The 21422-nt window shown below is 56.7% G+C and overlaps 1 protein-coding gene across 1 annotated transcript in view; it reads left to right on the top strand.

The window, feature by feature from the left end:
- Positions 1–429: 429 nt before the first annotated feature.
- Positions 430–21422, top strand: part of AJAP1 (adherens junctions associated protein 1) — a 38906-nt gene continuing 17913 nt past the window's right edge. The window contains exons 1-2 of the mRNA XM_058039570.1: positions 430–523; positions 17367–18052. Of these exons, the coding sequence (XP_057895553.1) occupies positions 495–523; positions 17367–18052 (715 nt within the window). The 5' untranslated portion in view covers positions 430–494. The remainder of the gene's footprint in view (positions 524–17366; positions 18053–21422) is intronic.

Below are 21422 nucleotides of genomic sequence, written 5' to 3'. Positions count from 1 at the left end.
CGGGTGCGAGCGCGGGTGCCGAGCCGGGTCCACCCCCGCTCGGCCGCGGCGCGGAGGGGCCGCGCTCCGCCCCCGCCTCCGCCCCGCGCAACTTCCCCGCGCCGCGGCCCCCCGCCCCCGCCCCGCGGGTGCGCGCAGAGACGCGCGCGCGCCCAGCCCCGCCGCGCCGAGCCGAGCCGAGCCGAGCCGAGCCGAGCCGAGCCCCGGTGAACCGCACCGCGCCGAGCCGAGCGGAGCCGCACCGAGCCGCGCATGGGGCGCGCAGCCTCCGCGGGCGCGCAGCTGCCCCGCCGGCGCTGAGGAGCCGGAGCACCGGAGCACCGGAGCACAGACACCCCGTCCTCGCCGCCGCCGCTGAGCGCCGCCGGGCATGCCCGCCCCGCCGGCCGCCGCCTGCCCCGCCGCTGAGCGCCGCCGCGGGCGCGGGGCGGCGCGCCCGGATGGAGCGCTGAGGCGCTGAGCCCCGCCGGGCCGGGCCGGGCCGAGACGTGACGATGTGGATGCGACGGCTCCCGGGAAGCAGGTAGGAACGGGGAGAGATGGCCCCGCCGGGCAGCGCTTAGGGCATCCCGGCGCCGGGCGCGCTCGGGGAGCGGCGGAGTTAAACCGTGAACTTGGAGAGGGCTGGGGAGCGGAGCGGGGTGCGGGATGGATGGAGAGCGGTGTGTGGAGCGGAGCGGGGAGCGCACGGTGCAGCCCGGGGAGGCGGCCGGTCCGCGCTCCGCGCCGTGCCGGGCTCCCCCCACCCGGTTCCCCCGCCCCGCTCGCCCGCCCTGCCCAGGAGATGGAGCCGCGGTCAGCGTCCCCTCGCCCGCTGCTCGCTCCCCTCTGGCCGCCCCGGCGGGGGCTGCTCGGGGGAAGGGGCTGGGGGGGCGTCCGGGGTGCGGGCAGATGGATGGATAGACGGATGGATGGATGGATGGATGAAGGGATGGACGGATAGATGGATGGATGTGTTTGGGAGATTAATCGAGAATTGCCAAGCAGAGGAGACGGAGGCAAAGTGTTACGTAACACATTTTCATTACCGCTGCGAAGTCATCTGAGCCGAAATCTTGTTATTTCCATGGTGCTGTGGCTGGAAAGCCCTGGCCCCGGCCCCTGCCTGTGTGCGGCCCCGGAGCCCCAGCAGTACCTGGGTTTTGGTGCTTTGAGCCCATCTCAGTGGCCTCAAATGCAAGCAGCAGCGGGTTAAGCAAGTGAGACCCTAAGGAAAAGTGAAATCCACGATCTGTTTTGTTCTCCCCAACTCGATTTTTTATTTGGAAAGCCCTGGCTTTGAGCGGTTGTGTCGGGCAGGGGTCAAACCCCAAACATCCCTCCAGCGAGCGGGACGGTGGCTCCGGCACATCACCTGCTGCTGGGGACAGGGGGTCCCAAGGCGAGCAGTCCCGAGCGGCCACCCCACTCCCGCCGCTCGCAGCGGGCCCTGTGGCTGCTCCCGGGGGAGCAGGGCTGCGTGGGCAGCGGAGCTGCGGGGTGAGCGGATGGTGGGTGCAGCACCATCAGCCCGCGCCGCCCCCCGCGCCCCTGCGCTCCGGCAGAGCGCGGCTGCAGCCTGGGGGCACGGAGGGAGGCAGGCAGGGCCCCCCGAATGCACCATGGACAGCGAGTGGTGATGCCAGAAGCCCTTTGTCCGCCAGCGTGGGAATCGCTGCTGGAGGCTTTGTTCCTCTGTCCGGGCTGTGCATGGAGTCCTGGAGGGTGAAACCTGAACTGAGGTTTTGTCTGTGCTGAGCAGCTGGGGGAGGCCCTTGGCCTCTCTCTCTCACGCTCCCGTGCCGCGCCGCATATTCCAGAGGCACGTGGCGAGCTGGCTGCCAATGCCCCCCTCCTTTGTCCCGTGCCTCTGGCTGGTGCCCCCCGACAGCCCGGGCACACGAGCACCTTCACGCTGCCGCTGGGGATGTCCGTCTGTCCGTCCGTCAGCCGAGGATGCGCTGCTGCGTGCGGGAAGGACAGAGTCTGTGGTGATGTAGTGACCTTAGGAATTCCTCCCGGCGAGAGCACCCGAGGGTTTTCTCAGGGTGCCACGCGTTTGGATTTATTTCGTGTCAGGTGAAAGCCCAGTGGAGCTGGAGGGCCGCTTCCCGAGGCTGGCGCGGCAGAAAGCTGTAATCCTGGGAACAGAGGACGCCCTCTGCTTTGTTATTTTTGAGGAGAGTTTAGCAATGGAAACAGGAGCCCTCTGCTCGCTTCCCTCCTCGATTCATTCGCCTTGCGAATTTCTGTGCTGTGCATCCTGGATCCCCAGCACCAGGCTGTCCTTTCTGCCACCTCATCAGCTTCCAGTCCCTCCGTGTTTTATTTTTAATAAGAGATAACTTTACTGCTAACCTTGCCTGCTGCTCTCCCTTCTCTCTTACTCTAATTGCTTCTGGCTTTATTTCTGACATTTCCCATGTCATTTCTCCTCATTTTCTCCAAGACTACTAGAAAAATAGCTTCGGGAGGAGCAGCGGAGCTTTGCAGAGCCCGTTTCACCCCGCGCAGCCTGTGCCTGGAGCGGCTGCCTGCGGCGGGGAGATGGTACCGTGCTGCTCCTTTCAAGTCGGATCCCTCTCGCCCGGGGCGGTGGCAGTGCCTGACCTCGCGGTGAGCTGCCGGGGAAGGGAGGGCAGGACCCGTGTGCAATTGCATTCTCAGAATTATTCGGTGAAGGGGAGCTGCCTCTCCCCGATTTGGAGCAGGGCAGAGCAAGCAGCGCTGCCCTGAAAGCCCCTGCGGGGTCCCAGCGATGCTCCAGCCCCGCTCTGCTCTTGGCAGGTGTGGGTGTTGCGGGGCAAAATCTGTTCTTTTTGGGAGTTGGCAGTGGCTCTGTCACTTCCCTGAGTGTGCACAGACATACGTGTGCGTGCACATGCCTGCGTCAGTGCCTGCGCCCGCCTGCGAGGGCACGGCAGCTCTCTGCAGCGTGCCAGGCTTCCAGAGCTGCCGAGGACTTCCCCTCCATAGCTATGAATATAATGTTTTAAACAATATGCCACGGTTTTTACAGCGTTGAGCTCTGGAGTGATTTGCAGTAGGAGTAAAAACCACCGTTCGCAATTTCTCGGCGATTGTATAAAGCAACTCATTAAAAGCATACATCCCTGCACGTCGGCTCCGTGGAAACTTTATGGGCCTTGTAGTTACTGCCAAAGCAAACATTTTCCATGAATTTCACTCATCGGGTTCACACTGTCAAATGTAGATTCAGCCGCTCGTCAAAGATGCAAGCCTTGCAGTCTGGGAAGTAATGAGAGCAGTAAGCAGTGGGAGTTAATGGCCTCCACTGAGGAGTCCTTACTCATCCTGCATCCACACAGGGGCTGAGCTTGCTGCTCCCGGGTGGATTGATTGCCACAGAAATTCATCTGGTGTCACTGGCTATGATACTTAACAGGCACAATAATGCTTGAATAAACTGCACTTTTATGCAGCGGTTCGTACCTCCGTGCTGGCAGCAATTTCCCAGATGAGGCGAGGGGAGCGGCGCTTCCCAGGGTGTGAATAATTGTTCTAATAACAGCAGAGCCTTGTCGTGGTGGTGCCTCCAGTGGGGTGGCAGGTGGGAGTTGTCGTGGTGCTGCTGGGGGGTTTGGGGCTTGGTGTCCTGTGTGGCAGCTGCTGTGCCAGCCTTGGGCAGGCGGGACAGGGACAGGCAAGCTGCCGGCCCAGCTGCTCCCGCGGCCGGAGCACCACGGCTTGGCTCTGCTGTGCATCGTGGTCATCTGCTGGAAAGAAGGGGTTGATAATGCCCCTTCAGAGCCCAGACTGAAACAGGGAAGGGCAGCCAGGCAGAGGACAGATCTCCAACTGTGTTTCCACCTTCCCTCAGCCAGCCTGATCCTCAGGCTGTCCCAGCGTGCCGTATTTACCTCGGTGTCTGTAGGTATGGATGGATGCAGCCTCCCAAGGGCAGCTCCGTAGGGTGTGAATAAGCAAAAGGACTTCCAGCAGGCCTGAGGTTTATTATGAAAATGTATGCATGCCTAAGCTTTTAAATATAGCTAATGGGAGAAGGACCGGGAGGAAAGATTACCAAGATTACTGGAAGCTCAGTGTGCTGAGCAGGAGCTGCTCTGCTCTGGGTTGTGGTGCCTGTTGTTCTCCTGGAGGGCTGGAGGTAACCAAGTGGGCAACAGCAGTTCAAGCCCAAGAGAGTTTGGGTTTGATAGCAACACTCCTCCAGCAGGATAATTCCTGGAGGCCGAGTGTGTTGGGTGGGATCAGTGGATGATGTGACATTGTTGGTGCTTTCACCCCCTCCTTTAAAAAAAAGAGGTTTTACTTCTGTTCTTCCTTCCATCTTTCCTCCCTCCCATCTTCCTTCACTCCCACATTGGGTGGTGCTGCTGGGAGAGGGCTCCTCTGCCAGCATCCCAGCAGTCACTGTGGGTTATGTGGGGCTGTTCCCAAACCTGCAGCTTGGCCCTTCTTTGTCTTGGCTCACTGTTTTCATCAGAGTGATTTTTTTCACTAAAAAAAACCATTAAACTCTGGACCTGAAGTGACTCCTTAAAAATGGAATTTGAGTAGATATGAATATTTCCTGTGGCTCTTCTTTACTGGGACTTGCACCTACAGACTTTGATAGCTTATATAATTTCCTGTGATGGAGATGTACTTCATCTAATTTCACTTGGAAATGCATTGATTAAATCAGAACTGCTGAGAGATTTAAACTGAGTCTCAGTGGCCTGAACTTAACCGTGGGAGGTTTACCTGCCTTCATCCTTCAACATTAATTTGGTTTTATGAGGATTCCTTGTGAAATGAGCTTTTGTCTGCTGCTGAATCTCTTCTGCTTTCTGGGTTTATCAGTTACTTTCTCCGGCCTCAGCAGCTCTGCAAGGCGAAGCTGCACTAAAGCCTCCGTTCAGTGCAGCACTGAGATCCTTCACTGGCGACACAGTGGGGACTGATGAGCATTTTGGCTCCATCACCCTCCAGTGCTCCCAAAACTGCCCAAGCTGGAGGTAGAGCGCCCACACTGCCTGTGGTGTGGTGGCAGGGCTGGGTGCTGTGCTCACAATGGGGCCAGGGATGCTGGGTGTGATGCTGTAGGAGCAGGGTGGGGACCTGCCCCAGGTGCAGCTGTGTGGGTGTGTGCTCCCATCAGTGCTGAGAGATTTGGCATTTATGGTCCCAAGCAACACCCAGAAAAGGAGGAACAACCCAGCTTGGTTGGAGGTGGATGAGCAGCTCCATGGAGATGAGCAGGGGTGGGGTCAGCAGGCGCTGGGTGCCTGGGGCAGGGGGCCAAACACCCACTGGGACTCGCCTGAGGACTTTATGGAAATAAATAAATCCAGTCATTCACAAAGTGCTCATTTCCAACTCCGATCTGCAAAATGTCTCCTTGTGACTTGGAAATGATGTGTAGGCAGGAGATACACTTTGACATGCGATGATTTCTGTTGAAGTTTGCTCTGAAGGTCTTTCTCAGCAGCTCCGCTTTCCTGGCAGTGCTGGAGCATCCCAGGGGCACTGTGTCCCCGCTGCCAGTGGCTGCTGTGTCCCCATGAGCCAGAGCCATTGGGAGCAGAAGCTGTTCCCTGGCAGAGCATCTCTGTGGGTATGGAAAGGACTGTTCAGCTCCTGCGGCAGGAGCTGGCAGGGAGGAGAAGCAGCGCCTTGGCTGCGGCGCTGCTCCGGACCCTGGTGAAGCATCCATGGGATGAGGCTTAGCTGTGGCAAGGCAGGAGCAGTGAAGCTTTGCTGGCCTGGCTGCGATGCCAGCACTTCCAACTCCACTGACTTCCAAATAAAGGCTGAGCAAAAGCTGCTTCAAAAACATCACGTAGCCTGGGAGCAGCGAGGCGCTTCCTCCAAGAGGCGAGTCTGGATGACTGAGGTGGAAAACACTGGAGCTCACCAGAGGGCACGTGCTGTAGCACAGGAGAAGCGTGGAGATGGGGACGTGCTGGCACAGGGGTGACCGTGTGCCTCGGGACAACGGCAGCACAGCACACACCACGTGTGGGACCGTGCTGTGCCACACAGGAGAGCAGATTTGTGACTTTCAGCTACAACTTAGTGAGAATTGATGGCTCCTGTCCATGAGGGTTTTGGCTGTGCCTCTTCTGCAGCGTCCTGGGATGGTCAGGAGAAACTCCTGAGGCTGCTGAGGAGGGAATGTGGCCAGCTGAGGAGCTGTGTAGAGCTGCTGTGCTCAGCATGGGAAGGCCGGGGACTCGCTGCTCAGCAGCAGCGTTGGAGGCGCCGGTGAGAGCAAATGCCGCTAATTGATGTTGCCGCTCGACTGCACGCCATTCAGGTTGAAGATGTGACAAGGTCGGGGCCAGCCCAGGTTGTGCCCCCTGGGAATTGCCTGCCTAGCAAGCACAAGCACACGTGGCTCCCTCAGGGACGCGTCCTGTAATTGCCTGAGTCCCGTGCCGTGACCCCAGCCCCGCTCCCCGCGCCTGCCACAGCATCTCTGCTCCCTTTGCAGGACTCGGGTAATGAAGCAGCAGTTAATTGACATGGACGAGGACATCCACTTAAGGACCCACCGGAACGTGGGTGATGAATGCCAGGAGATGAAGCCACACACCCCGCCGGGAGCGTGGTTGGCTCTGCCTCTTCCTGGCCAGAGCCAAAGCTTGGCGGAGTCCGCAGCGGCGGGGCGTTTATGTAGGGAAAGTGTGACCGCTCCGGATGCTGGCAAGTGTTATTTTAGAAAGAACTCCCAAAATGAATCAACCTTTTTTTTTCCTACAAGTATCTGTCATTCATGGGTTTTCTTTTGAGAAGTTTTTCATGGAAAGGATAAGGATGAGTTATTCATCTTCTTGTTTCTTGTCTTTGTAAGAGGCTCTACCTCAGCATCATCTGACGTGACACGCTCAGGACTTACTCTGGGCTCCTGTCAAAGTGACATATTCTCTGGCAAAATCAATTTTGCTAATTTTGATGGATGAGGATGGAAGTAAAGCTGCTGGCACAGGTGCCTTTGAAGGAAGCTGAGATAGTAAGGAATACAGGAGGTCATCCCCTGCTGCCAGCCCATTGGAGATAATGCTGCAAAAGTTTAATCTCTCTCGCAAAGGGGATTATTGGGTTTTTTTTAATGAGATGCAGAGCACAGTGATCCCTGACACACTGGCAGTTGGGCTTCGAGGGGCTGTGCCCCCAATGGCAGAGTGTTCTTGAGGTGCTGGAGGTAAATCCTCATCGTCACTTTGATCCATCAGGATTTTCCATGGCTGCAGTGGGAGAGCCTGTGAGCTGCCTGGTTGCTGTATTGCACAGTGAGATGGCCATGGCAGAGAGAATGGCTCTTCTCCATGGAAAAGAAATTGCTTGGTGCTAAAAGGGATTTAGAACTTTCTGTGACAGGATCAAGAGTCTTTGCCCCGGAGTTCATTCCCGCTGCCTTTGCTTTCTATTTTAGCTTGGCTTTTTCATCATCTTTTTGGGCTGTTCTTTCTCCATGCTGCGTGTCACGCTGACCCTTCTCTGGCAGCAGGATGTCCCTGTGGTGGGGCTGGGCAGAGCCAGTGCTGTCTCAGGAGCCAGGGGGGCTGGGGGCTCCCCAGGACCACCAGCCAGAGCCTCAGCTGGGCAATGCAGTGCCCTGCACTGAGCTCCCAGCTCCTGGGCTTTGGCTTTCTCCAGGCTTCCCTACTGACGTTTCACACCTTCAAAGAGAGCTCTGCTGCTCCATTTTTTCCTATTGTATTTCTTGCTCCATAAAAGCCATCTGTTCCTCTTTCTGCTTTCAGAGTCTTCATTCCTCTCATCTTCTCCATCTCTGTTAGAGTTTATGGAGCTTTTGAAATTATTGACGTGTTCCCTGTGTTCGTTTCTGAGGATGGCTGCTGAGGTTTCTGGGCAGGCTGTGCATCTCTATGCTGCCAGGGACTTCCCAGGAGAAAGACAGGTTTGGATCTCAGTCACTGCAGGGCACATTGAGAGCAGCTCCATTCAGAGACCGTGGTGCTGGAATAAGGATCTGAGTTAGATGGACATCCCTATGTGGACATCCAGCCTCTGCCATGGGGAAGGGTTGGCTGGGCCCTGTGCTGGCCATCCAGATGCTTCCAGTGGGTCAGCACTTGTCTTTGCTCCTGGGAAAGCAGAGCACTTTGTGAGGTCATCATTAAAAATCCCATGATGAGGTCTTTTCTCCCTGGATGTGTTCCATGGTTGGAGGCATTTCCCATTGATACGGATACCACAGCAGGCTCTGATGCGCAGCTCCCGCGAAGGCACATTGTGTCACAAAGACACCACAGACCTCTTTTAATTGTTTTGCTTTAAAGCTTGTTAAGCTGCTACTTTAGATGTATTGAGCCAACTTATTTTTTTTTTTAGATCAAAGCGTTTCCTGCTTTCATTGTAATGACATGCTCGAGCACATTCATTTAGAAAATACGATCAGCGCTGGGTTATTTATCTGGAAAGCGCTGGGGTTGAAGGGCAGCATAAGCCGTAGATTTGTGCCATGGTTTTCCTCACTGTAGGTCCTTCAGAGCTATGGGCTGGGTTGACTCAGTTGCTATCTCTTGGAATCACTTTGTGGATGTGTATTCAGAGGAACAAAACCCCTTATAAGGCTGCAGCTCCAGTCTGGGATCTGGCAGCACTATTGCCATCTCAGTGGGAAGATCTTTGCTTCTGCCTTGCCATGCCAGGCCATCCCATTCCATCCTGTCCCATCCAACAGCACTGAGCATTTCATCCTGCTTGGGACACACCAATGAAGACCTTTTATCCAAGGGGGATGCCTGATCATCCTGCAGTTGATTGTACACGAGGCAGATGTGTGGCAATGGAAGAAAATTCACGAGCAAAGCAGAGAAAGCAGAATTTTTTTGGATGGTGGCTGTGGGGAAGTGCAGTGTCCTGCCTGTGCCTGTATCCACAACAGGGAGCCCCTCAGCTCAGCTGCTGGCCTTATTTATTGTGGGCAGCATTAACTAACACCAGGGATGATCTCTAAGCTCTGGTTTTAACGTGCTCCAGCGTATGTTGCAGTCCTGTTCCCTCAGCAGACTGATTTTGGTACATGGGGGAGTGTTTTCCACTGCTGTCATGGGGATGGGAGAAGGCAGCACCCTCTCGAGTGCCAGGTCACCAACAGCATGTAAAGTCTGGGCAGAGATTCTGTGATGTGCATGAGGAGCTGGAACACACGAGGAGGCTTAGGTGGAAGCTGAAATGAGGGGGAAAGCCCTGATTTGCTTAGGTTTATGGACTGTTTTTAATATCAGCAAGAGCAGAGCTTGACACCGCAGCTCTTCAACAAGATTTTGGTGGATCTGGAAATCTGAAACTTCCCAGCAAGTTGTGTCTGAGCTGGAGCTCTTGCTGCTGCCTGGTCCCCAGCGCTGCTGTGGAACTCGAGGGGGGGACGAGTGGGGTAAGTTGGCGACAGGTGCCGGTTTGGGCTGGAAAGCCCAGTGCTCACAAACCCCCTTTATCCCCGAGGGACAAAAGGCGAGTGTTATCGCTGCTGGGTTGATGAAACACCCCACTGTCCAGCCCTGCCACGCTAAATGCACGCAGTGTTTGCTGCCTGGGGCGGCGGTGGGGGGAGCGACGGCCGTGCTGAGGGGGATGCTCCAGCAGTGCCATCACTGTGTGTGCTCAGGGGGATGCTGTGGTGGTACTCACACTGTGTGTGCTGGGAGGGATGCTTTCATGGTACTCACACTGTGTGTGCTGGGAGGGATGCTCCAGCAGTGCCATCACTGTGTGTGCTGGGAGGGATGCTGTGGTGGTACTCACACTGTGTGTGCTAGGAGGGATGCTTTCATGGTACTCACACTGTGTGTGCTGAAGGGGATGCTCCAGTGGTACTCGTACTGTGTGTGCTGAGGAGGATGCTCCAGTGGTACCCACACTGTGTGTGCTGAAGGGGATGCTCCAGTGGTACCCATGTTTGCTGGGAGGGATGCTCTGGTGGTACTCATACTGTGTGTGCTTAGGGGGATGCTCCAGCAGTGCCATCACTGTGTGTGCTGAGGGGGATTCTATGGTGGTGCTCACACTGTGTGGGCTGAAGGGGATACACCAGTGGTACCCACCCCAGGTTTGCTGGAAGGGATGCTTTGCTGGTATTCAACACTGTATGTGCTGAGGGGGATGCTCCAGTGGTGCCCATGTTTGCTGGGAGGGATGTTCTGGTGGTACTCATGCTGTGTCTGCTGAGGGGGATGCTCCAGTGGTACCCAAGCTGTGCTCACTGAGGGGGATGTTCTGGTGGTACCCAAGCTGTGCCCACTGTGGGGGATGCTCTGGTGGTACCCAGGCTGTGCTCACTGTGGGGATGCTCTGGTGGTACCCAGGCTGTGCCCATGAGGGGGATGCTCAGGTGGTACCCAGGCTGTGCCCATGAGGGGGATGCTCAGGTGGTACCCAAGCTGTGCCCACTGCGGGCGATGCTCTGGTGGTACCCAGGCTGTGCCCACTGAGGGGGATGCTCTGGTGGTACCCAGGCTGTGCTGCTGAGGGAAGATTTTCCAGTGGTACTTGCCCCATGCCCGCTGGGAGGGATGCTCCAGGAGCACCCACACTCTGCCTTGCCAGGAGGGATGCTCCAGCAGTACCCTGGGATTCAGGGCCTGAGCTTGCCACTGTGTTAACCCCCTTGGGAAGCACTTGAGACAGTTCATCCCCTGGCTTGGCTGGGACCTGTCTTGCCACACTGACAGATGAACCTGCAGCATTCTGAGTCTTCCCAGGGGAGCCAGACTAAGCTCAGAGCTGCAGCTGCCAGAGCGGTGGCAGGTCAATTACCAAGCACTGGTCTTGCACGGGAAATTTTGAGGCATGTTTTTGTCTGAAGATGCATGCAAACTTCTGGGCTTCCCCACCCTGGCACTTTTCAAATCCTGTCTGAAATAATCCCTGAAGACCAGAGAAAACTCTCTCAAGCAGATATCCTGCCCTCTCTTGAGCAAGCTAATCCGGGCTGACCATAATTGACAGTGTTGGCCAGCTCACTGTGTTAGCTCTCACTCTCATCCTCAGGCTGGCTGGAGGCACTGGACGTTTTGTCCTGTCAGTGTCTTTTAAAATATTTGAAAGTGGGAACTGAACTTGAAACTCGGGGTTAAAGGCTGGCTCAACTTTGGCGTCAACTGGGCACAGCTCTTGCCTTCGCAGCGATGCCACGTGGGCTTGCTCTCTGCCCGCTCCTTTTTACTCTTCCCCACCTTGCTCTGCCGCATCCTGCGGGTGTGGGATGCACCAGAGGGGCCCTGCACCGGTGGGCACCAGCAGCAGGGTGCTGCAAGGCTTTGCCCTTCCCCTGCCTGTGGCAAAGGACGGGCCTGGAGGCGAGAGCAGCCGGGGCCAGCCCTGCAGAGCCAGCACTGAGCGCTGCCGGCGCTGGCAGGGGCTGCACCTCCCGCATCAGCACATTGGCTGATGGTACCGCTGGGTATTAATTATGCCTTCCGCACTCGCGGCTATTCAAATGGTAAAATTGTTTATTTGCAGCTGGGTGAGCTCAAGGCAGAGGCAGAAGAGCGAGTGGCTCCCCCCCGGCACGGCCGCCCTGCTGCCCCCCTCTCATGACTCTCAGGGTTGGATCCAGCTGCCCCCACCTTGGTATTTCCATCCTTGGGGGGCATCCGTGGCTTCCCAGCCCCACCCAACCTCTCCCTGCCCCATTTTCCCGGGGAAGTGGGTGTTTGCTGTCTGCCTGGCCAACAGGCAGCAGCGTGGCGGGGAGGATTCAACCTATTTCACCCTCTGCTGATTTCCCTCCGTGATAAACCCCATCCCCTCCGCTGCGGGAAGCGGCGTCGGTTTAATTACTTGTGGGGAGAAGGGGGCAGCGGAGGAACTTAGGACTTGTTTTAAATATCACTTTTATTAGCAGGTAATCCTGAAGCTCAGGACTGTAATATAGATAGGTAGTGATGTGGCACATTTAATTTACTTAGGTGCTACTGTGTGTCAGCCTTTGTGCCTTAAGTCCCAGTCTTGGCTTTAAAGAGCTTGGCAGCCATATTTTCACAAATTTATAATTATCTGTGAAGAGACTGGGGCTACAGATGGCAGAGTGTGTTGTATGTTCCCAGTTCCCATTGGGTCTGGGATCAGAAAAGCTCATCCTGTAGCAGAACATGGCTCAGGAGAGAGGTCTCCATGGTGCTGCTGATGCTTGGGGTGTGGGGTGGGACATGGTGGATGCCATGTGGGAGTGGTCCACAAGGTCACCTGCTGATCCTGTATTGGACTTAAATACTGGAATACTGGAATTAAATAAGTATTGGAATTAAATTAAAGACAAATGATACCTGGATGGCCCAATGTCCCCCAGGGCTGAGAGGCATCTTTTGAACTTCGCCAATCACACAACGCCCTTTCTGGAATGCCAAGATTGACAGACAGCACTTAGCAGGGGGCAAGGAAGGGGAAGGGAGAGGTTATTGGCACACCTGGGGAAGGAGCTGGGGTACTGAGACAGGCTATTACACCGCACCACAACAATCCTGTGCCATAACTTGCCACATGCCTTTTGGCACTCACCCATGGGATGGTGCATCTCCCCTCCTCCCAGCCCTGCGGAGAGTCCCGGCCCAGCCCAGAGTGCAGAATGGCAATGCTCCATTTCCATGGTGATGGTTGGTAGTGTGACAACAAAGGACAGTCTCTGCACTGCAGGGATCATCACACAGGACAGCGGGATGGAGAGGAGAGCTGCTGCAGCGGTGGCTGCAGTCCCCACCTCAGCGAGGACACACCGTCGCGGGCCAAGTATCTGCCACTGAAGTTTTCCCCCCTTCCTCCTGCTCCAGTGTGAAAGTCACCCACTGGGATGCAGCGGCCTCGTTCTACTCCGTGTGGAGCCACTGAGTTCCTGCGTGTACTCTCATAACCTGCCCTGCTCCCAATGCCTTTGTAGGACACGCAGCCGCGCTGCCAAGGATGCTTTTCCTAGAGCGTGGTGCCTGCTTTCCTGCTTTGTCTTGCCTGGGTCAAGGAAACATCACCCCAGCTCTCTGACCACAGCTCCTGCTCCAGGCATTCACAGGAATATTTCTGTCCCTGCCTCGCTTGGTGTTTGGAGATATGAAATGCTCAGAGTTCGTAAATCACCCCAACAAGGACATAACCTTGATTCCCTGTGCAATACCGATAGATTACCTAACAGGAGGCATGAAATGGAAGAATGGCTCCATTTGTATAATTCTGCATTAAAAATCAGCCTATTCTACAGTTAATGCTCCTGTGAAGTGTCTCCACAGGCACGGGAGAAAGGGGCTGATGCTGGAGAGCAAAAAAGGACCTTATGAAAGGGACTGCACTCAAGTGAGCCTTTGAGGCTTTGGGGAAGTGGGTTAGTGCTGACGGGTGGCGTTTTGATGTTTGTCAGAGCCGTGATCCCAGCTAATTTTCAGACGCATTACCAGAGCCGGGGGGTTCTGGGAGCACGGCGGGTGCACTGCATTAATCCATGTCCTGTCTGCAGTGTCAGGGCTGCCTGAGATGCTGCCACCCCTGAGGGTTCCCAAGCTTGGGGCAGGGGTTGTTCTGTCCCATTCCATGCTGGATGCTGCTCCATTCCCTCCCTGCGTATGGAGGTTGGTACCAAGTGCACAGTAATGCCAAGTTCCACAGCAGCCTCTTCCCCACTGCTGAGGACCATGGTGAGCTCAGATCCTCCAGCACCTTTGAAATTATTCTCTTTCACATTAAGTGCCAACTGTCCTCCTCTTCAAAGCACACAGCTGCACCTGGAAAGATTCAGGAAGGGGTTTCACACAGGGGAGGGCTCTGAAAGGTGCGTTGGGTGGGGAAGCTGTGGTGGCTCCAGTGCAACATTCAGTTCCATCACCTTTGGAACTGGAATGGGCTTGGATTGGCTCAGGAAATAGTCCTGGAGTGCCTGATCTATGTCATTAACCCAGCAGTTTCCTTGAAATCTGCTCTAGTGCTTGTTGCAGGTAAATATTTGTAGGAGTTTCATTTCCTGTGTGTGAGTGTGGCCACCTCACCATCCATGGAGCCAGGGAAGTGGATTTGTGACAAGGCCTTGGATGAGAAGATCAAGGACAGGATTTCATTTTCTCAAATATATCCGCTCCGTGTTCCTTTATCTAACCCAGTTTCAGAGTTTTATTGAGTTTTTCCTGGAGTTCGAGCAGTATTTTGGGACAACATTCCCATTCACCTCCAAGATGGGAAAAGAAGGAATGTGAAAATTGCCCACGCTCCTCAAATTTCTTTGCAAAATGGGTTGTGTGTGCTTGTAGGGGGGTGAGGAAAGCCCTGATTCCTGAGTGAGGAGTGTAACCACAGCCCTGCTCCATACATCCCTCGGGTCTACATGTACCTCCAGCCAGGGCTGGCTCCGTGCCCCCAAACCAAGGCGGATGGATGCTGTGTGTGGGTCTGGATGATGTGTTCCCTTCCCTATGCCACAGCCCCTCTCTGGGTGCACTTAGGGTGCTCTCCCATGCACTGGGAGCAGCTCAGGGTCCTCTGCTGTCCCTGAGGAGCAGCTGGTGCCGTTGGAGAGGTGTTTGAGCCGTTTGATGTCTCGGCAGAGCAGGAACGCCCTCCCGGCCTCCGAGCAGCGGTGACTTTGTGCGGGCGCTCCCGAGAGGCGAGCGATGCTCTCCTCCTGCCTGTTCTGCCGGCAGGGACTCCCGGGGCGCTGTGCCGGGCCGGGCCGTGCTGTGCCAGCCGCAGCGGCCTCTCCTGGGGCAGCCCAGGTTTTTCTGGGGCAAGGACAAGGTGGTGGCAGGAGGTGCGGGCGGGATGTGTCCTCGCTCCGATACGCGCGCTCCTCGCCGTGTGTTATCCTCGCTCCGTGGGTGTCCTTCGGGACGTGCCGCTCTCTCTGCCAGCCCTGGCAGGGTGCTGGCGTGGGGAGGGGGCGCGGGAGGCAGGGGAGGGCAGGGTGGTCCCGTCTCTGGCCGCGCCACGCTGCCGCATCCATCCCCGCTGCCGCCGCCGCGCCGGGCACATCACGCTGCGTTGCCAGGACAACGGCAACTCCTACACGCTGCTATTTATTCTGAAGGACACTTGCTCTTATCTGTTGTTGCAAAGCCCTCAGAAGATCGCATGCCACGCAAAATTCCTCCGAGGTAACCGGACTGGCTGCTGCTGTCGCTGGAGCCATCTCCTGGGGACGTGCCAGCTGGTGTGGTGGCAAGGAGGACACTCCAGGGGTGACAGCCCCTTGCTCGATGGGATGTTGGTGGGAGGGTGACCCAAGCTGTCCTTGGGACAGAGTGGGATCTGCCCCATCTGGGTGTCCCTTCCTGTGTCCATCCCCATGCCAGAGCCCGTGACCTGGGCAGCAGTGAGGGACGCCGGTGTCCTGGGTGTCACCAGCACTGCCTGGCCATGCTGGGACACAAATTTCCAGCATGGCCCAGGGCAAGGCAAGGGCTGGGTGTTGCCTCTGCCCACACATCCTCCCGATGCTGCTGTGAATGATGCAGCTGTGTCAGGCAGGTTCTGCAGAAGCAAGCCCCTGCAAGTTCACTCTGCCTGAAATGTCACAAGGAGACAGGAGGAGATGGAAATATCTGTTTTTCCTGTGTGCTGCCAATCCCAAGCAGCAAGGACTGGCATTTTGTCTTTCAGAAGTTTCCAGGCAATGGCTGGGATGCAGTGAGCGCCAAGTTTGGGCTGGGCACATCTTCCCTGGCTCTGTTCAGCAGCTGTTCTTAAAAGTTCTGAGTGTGAGCAGCACAGAGAGCTGGGAAGAGGATGAGATCTGGGGGTGGGCACAGATGGTGTGAGAGGTGGCACCTGAGGTGAGTGCCATGTCAGGAGGTGCCCAGCACCTTTCCTTCCTTGCAAGGAGACATTTCAGGTGATGCTGGGGAGCTGGGCAGAGGCTGAAATCAAGCCTGAGGTGCTACAGGAGTGATCCTGAGCATTGCAAAGGTGAGTCTGTGCTGGATGATCCTGCTGGAGCATGAGCTTGTGGCTCCTCACCAGTGGAAGCACTGCCTGCAGCACGTGGGGGACACTCTTCGTGCTGCCACCACTCTGTCGTCCTCTAAAAAAACCCACCACCACCACCACGGTTTGGGTGGTTTGTGGTTTTTTTGAAGCTTTGAAATCCTTCCTCCCCCAGCCTGAACTATTTTGGTTCCTGTTGTCTGTTTCTGGCTCTTCCCTTTCTCCTTCTGCGCTCTTTCCTTGCGTTGCCTTCTCCCTCCCCAAAATAAATGTTGTTACGCTTTGAAAAAATACCCAATTAGGAAAAAAGCAGAGATCCTCTGAGCAGAAAAAGCCTGTGCCTGGGAGTATCCAGGTCAGCTCCTTTAGCTTCGCTTGCTCACACACAGAGGGAGTGTACAAATGCTTCTGTCAACCAGATGCACATTCTGTCGTGCTCCCAAGGACTGTGCGGGCGCTGCTGCAGAGGATTAGCCCGTTTAGCCATGTAAAGCTCTCATTAACTCCTGCTGAGTTCGACAAAAGTCTTTCTCCTGTAAAAGCGAAGTAAAATGGAGTAAAGATTTTTGGGTTTTGGCCTGATGATTTTTTTTTTCTTTCCAGGGGGGTAGGATGGGGAGAAGGCAACAGAAATTTGCCTAGGAGAGTTTTTCTTGCTGATTTATGTGGGGGAGCATCACTGAGGAGACGTGAGGGGAGCAGAGCCTCAGTGTGCTGTCACTGGGGAAGGGAGAAGGCTGTGACATGACGTGATGTGATGGTGACATGAAAGCAAAATTCCAACTGCTCAAGCTGCCAGCAGCTCAGGGGTGTTCCAGCTGCTCTGTGGCAGAAAGGGCAGCAAAAGGGGCTGCTCCTCCTGCAGGGTCACGTTCAGCCTGGGTGCTCCATGCTGTGGGAGGGGATGTGCCGTGGGAGGATGTTCCTGCTGCAGCGTGGGTGACTGCCATAGTGGGAGATGGGCCACACGTGCATACACCAGAGCCCACGGACTCGTCTGCTCCAGCCCTTCGAGGGATTCATCATGCTGCCTGTGGGACTGGGAAGCAAAGGATGGGTTCTCTGGTACCCCTGCATCTCAGTGTCCCTGGAGTGAAAGCTTGTGCTGCTGGAGCTGTCCTGGCTCGTCTGCTTTGGATAATTCACCCAACAGGGCTGAGTTTGGGCAAAGCAGGCATTGGCCGCTCCTCTAGAGTGTTTCCTGGTAAAATCCATCCTCAGGTCATTCCCACCCTCCCCAGACCAACTGAAAAGTCACAGTTGTGAGTGGGGATCCTCAGCCTGCCATGTTGGTGGTGGTAGTTTTCAGGGGGATGGGGTGCTGCATGCCTATGAAGCCATTTTGGGGACCTCTGGCTGGAGAACCAGGGAGGACAACGACACCCGTGTGTCTGGGGGATGTTTTGGGTGGCTGGGCTCAGAGATCTAGGGTGATACTGAACGGGACAACGGGGTTACCCCACTGCCCTTCTAACACAATCCCTATCTATCCACAGGTCAGCTTGCCCGCTCGGAAGCCATGCTTGGATTCTAATAGCCATGTTCCACCTAGCCATGGACCTTGCCAGCTGCCAGCCCGCAGCAGCCGCCGGCCCCGGCGCGAAGCTCTCGGCGCGGCCGGCGCTCCGGCACAGACTGTCCCGCGGCTCGCTCTGGGGCACGGCGGGCACGGAGGAGCTGCACCGCCCCGGCCCGGCCTGGACCTGCGGCCCCGCTCCCCCCGTGCCGAGACCCCGCTCCCGCCGGCCGCCCCCCGCCGTGCCCGCCGCCCGCCCCGTGCGCCGCCCGCGCTCCCGGAGGGGCCGGCGGCATCTCCGCGGCCGCGGCTTCGCCCCGCGGGACGGGAGACCCACGGCGCTGCCCGAGGTCATCGTGTGGGGCCCCACGGGCGAGGAGGACTCCCTGGAGAGCAGCACGCTGCCCAGCGCCTTCGCCACCACCACCACCACCGCCGCCGCCGCCGCCGCCGCTGCCACCACCTCCGCCAGCACTGCCGCCGCCGCTGTCACCTCCGTCACGGCCGCCACGCCGCCCCGGGTGCCCCCCAGCACCGCGGCTCCAGTGCCCGGCGGGGACGGGTCCCGCAGCGGCCCCGGGCGCAGCAGCACCGCCGAGCCGGCCGCAGGGCACAGCAGCGGGGGGAAGGATGCTCGCCCGCCGCGCGGGCTGGGAGACAGCACAGGTAGGGGGACAGCGAGGTGTTGGGGACATCAGTCGGGCTCACAAGTGTCCCCGTGGCAGCGCTGCCCGGCACAGGAGTTAGTGTGACATTAAACAGGCGCTCGGCGCTGATTATCGCTTTTATCCGAGGCGTTTTCCAGCCGCTCGCTGTGTTTTCCCATTACAGTCTCCATCCGCAGCCCATCTCCCCGTAATCGCGCTGAGCATCACGCTCGGCACAGCAATGCCTTCCCCCGGCGCCGGCTGCTGCGTGGACATGGATGGGAAAGCTGCTTCCCATTTATTGCAAATTATATTTGTTATTGCTGATATTAAACCGTGGGATACCGGTGGATAGTTTACAGAGTTTACTCACTGTGCATCGACTGCTTTGAGCCCACTGCGATTTTCTAGTCGAAATGAAAAGGAATTTTACGGCCTAATCTTAATCCCAATTAATTTATCCAGCCTGCCCCGCTTGGCAAAAAGAGACGATGCAACCAGGATGTTGTTCCTGACTTAAAGGGGTTATTTATAGCCGAAAAATAACTCCCAGCCTACACACCTTTTACAAAACGCTGAAATGGGCTGGGTAGATCAGCGAGGGAGTATTGATAAGGGCTGAGGGTTTTGCTGCTCTCTGCATGATGAGAGCATCAGCCTGGTCTCCCCCCGCTGGGGTCAGTGCCTCTGGCCTCAGTGGCATCATCCAGTCCAGGAGGGTGGGGTGCAGTGGACTTGTTGCCATCAGCCAGCTGCAGGAGCCCCTCTGCCTGCGCCAGCTGTGGGAGGATGGCTCCTGGCATGTGCTGGGGCTCTGGGACTTGCTGGAGTGGGCTGCCTTGTTTAGGCGAAGCTGAGCTGGCAGTGATGCCACCCACCTGCCTGTGCCACCACTGCTGTCCTGCAGAACAAAGGGAGCTGCAGCCCCAGCAGCTCCCAGGGGGCCAGCTGCTTTAATCTGCAGGCTTTTGCTCTCATTAGGGGCTTTCTCCATGATCGGAGTTTTTGCTAATTAACTTCTCTTCAAGCAGTGAATGTGATAAACTTCTTCCCGGGTCTAAAGGCCCTGTTTGATCCCAGCTCATCCACCCTCACTTGAAAAGCTCCTGAGGTCCAGATCCGCTTTTCCTTCCAGTGCTGGGGCTGAGCACCCAGGAGAGCTCTCAGTATGCTCCCAGTGGGAGCTCCATGCCCCTGCTATGCCTCAGGACAGCGTTTTGGGAGCGAGCAGCCGGCTCTGTCTCAAAGCAGAGTCCGTGCCAGTTTTGCTGGTGCGGCGCCTGTGCGAAGCCGTGCAGCTTCCCAGCCCTGCTCCGCTCTGTTATATAAGCTGTAGCGGCTGGAAGTGTTTGTTCTCTGCTGGGAAAAACATATGGCTACAAATGAGGATGAGGTAACTCGCCTGTTGGGTTTATGTGCCTCAGCGAGCATTGCCAGTCCCTGCCCGGTGCGGCGCCTTGACGGGAGCCCGCGGTGGGTGCGGTGCTGCTCTCGCTGCCTGTGGTCCCTCAGCTGTCCCCAGCACATGGGGAGGGGGGTCAGGGTGGAACCACCTGTGTGTGGCACCCACAGGAGCTGGCAGAGCTGTCCCAAGGCTCCTGGAGCCACGCAGATCCCCCCACATTTAATTCCATCAGAGCAGGTGGCTGCTGTTGTGCTGCTGCCCCCATATCCCTCCTGTTCTGCATCCTTGTATCCCTCTGTGCTTTTCCCCTGGGTCCCTGGTGGTTGTGCAGGACCATGGGGTCCTTGGGGTGCACACAAGGTGGTAAAAAAGACCCACTTCACTTCAGCAGAGGCAGCGGTGCTGGCTGAGATGAGCAATGGGAGCAGCTCTGCTCTGTCAGATCATCCTCTCGCCCCCCTTCCTCCTCGCTGAGGAGTGAGAGAAAAAAGCCAGAAACAATGCCTCCGTGAGTCGCTGACAGCAAAAACAAGCTTAAAAAAATTCCCCTGGAATAGGAATCACTCATCTCATAGGCAGGAGAGGCAGCAGAGGAGTGATGGCAGGTAATGCTTGGGATGAGAGCAGAGGCAGGTGCATGTGCTGGCCCTGTGGGTGCTGCTGGGGGGGTTCAGGTGACCTGTGGCTCAGGTGCTCCTGTCCCTGTGCCACCCCTGCCATGCAGCACAGCACTGCTGGCATCAGCTGGGCGTGCAGGATGTTCACCCAGGCGTAGTTTATGCTTGTGCTTTTCAAAAATGTGCTTCCTTCTTCAGGGCTGTCACAATCGTTTTACTCTGGAGCAGGCAAAGAGGGGAATAATTAAAATTCCAGCATGCTGCAAGTGGGAAGGGCTGTGAGGAGTGTTCACCGGGCACTCTCCACGTGGGCTGGGCTCCTCCAGCAAGGCAGAGCATCCCCGGGTCCCGCAGCCTCAGCCAAAGCAAGGAAGAGTGGAATGAATCAGAGCTGTCAGCGCGAGGCAGGAATTGCACTCGCTGGTTTGTCTGAGCCTCCTTTCAGGAGCTTTAGGATAAAGCCGTCTTTAATTAAACCTTTAAGTGCTTTATAAGGCAGAAAACTCCATGTGCTGTCTGCTGCTCTTAGTGGTGTTTGATGACCGGTCGCAGCGCGTTTGGCACCGCAGTCTGTGAGCTTGTGGCAGAGCTGGTGCTCAGGGACACCCCTTCACCAGGGCTGGGGTTCTCCTGGGGGAATGTGGGGGCCATGGGGTGTTGGCAGCTGGATCTGAGCTGGTGGTGGCCCCAGGCCACCCCTCCCCATGTCCAGCCAGCTGTGTGTCAGGAATAAATAATAACAGAGGCGTTGCCTCCCGCTGGTGATGACCCTGCCTCCAGAAAGAGGGTGCAGTAGGGGGTTGCTGGAGGCGAGGAGATAGTAGATGCAAAAAGCTTCAAAGGAATTAATTAAAGATAAAATGTGTTTAGAAGAGAAAACGCTGGGCAGCGAGGATGGAGCTGCCTCTTTGATCCGCCGTGCCGAGGCGTGGGGTGGTGCCGCAGCTCGGGGACGGAGAGGAGGTGAAGGAGCTGGATGATGTCTCCTGGGCTGGCAACCATGATTACCCTTCCTGGGAGCTGCCCAAAGCATCCCTTGTAGGGCCATGCATAGCTGCAGCTTTGCTGAAGGGTGGAGGATGATGATGGAAGCCAGAAAGGAGCGTGGCATCAGCTGAGCTCTCCCTACAAGGGAGTGGGGACACTCCCGGGGATGCGCGGATGGCGAACGTGCCTGTGCACATCCTCCCACGTGCCTCTCACTGAGCCAGAAACTCCCCTCTGCTGCTCTCCAAGTATTTATTGCTCGGTGATATTTGCTGTAACACCTGAGAAGATAAGTCCCAGTGTCTTTAGCATAAACCTCCAGGATTTTCCTTCTTGGCAAAAACATTTTGCAGCAGCAGCAGCAGCGGCAGCGGGAAGAT

This window comes from Melospiza georgiana, chromosome 22 (assembly GCF_028018845.1).
Source record: "Melospiza georgiana isolate bMelGeo1 chromosome 22, bMelGeo1.pri, whole genome shotgun sequence".
Classification (NCBI taxonomy): Eukaryota; Metazoa; Chordata; class Aves; order Passeriformes; family Passerellidae; genus Melospiza; species Melospiza georgiana.
This window is presented reverse-complemented; position numbering and strand designations above follow the sequence as displayed.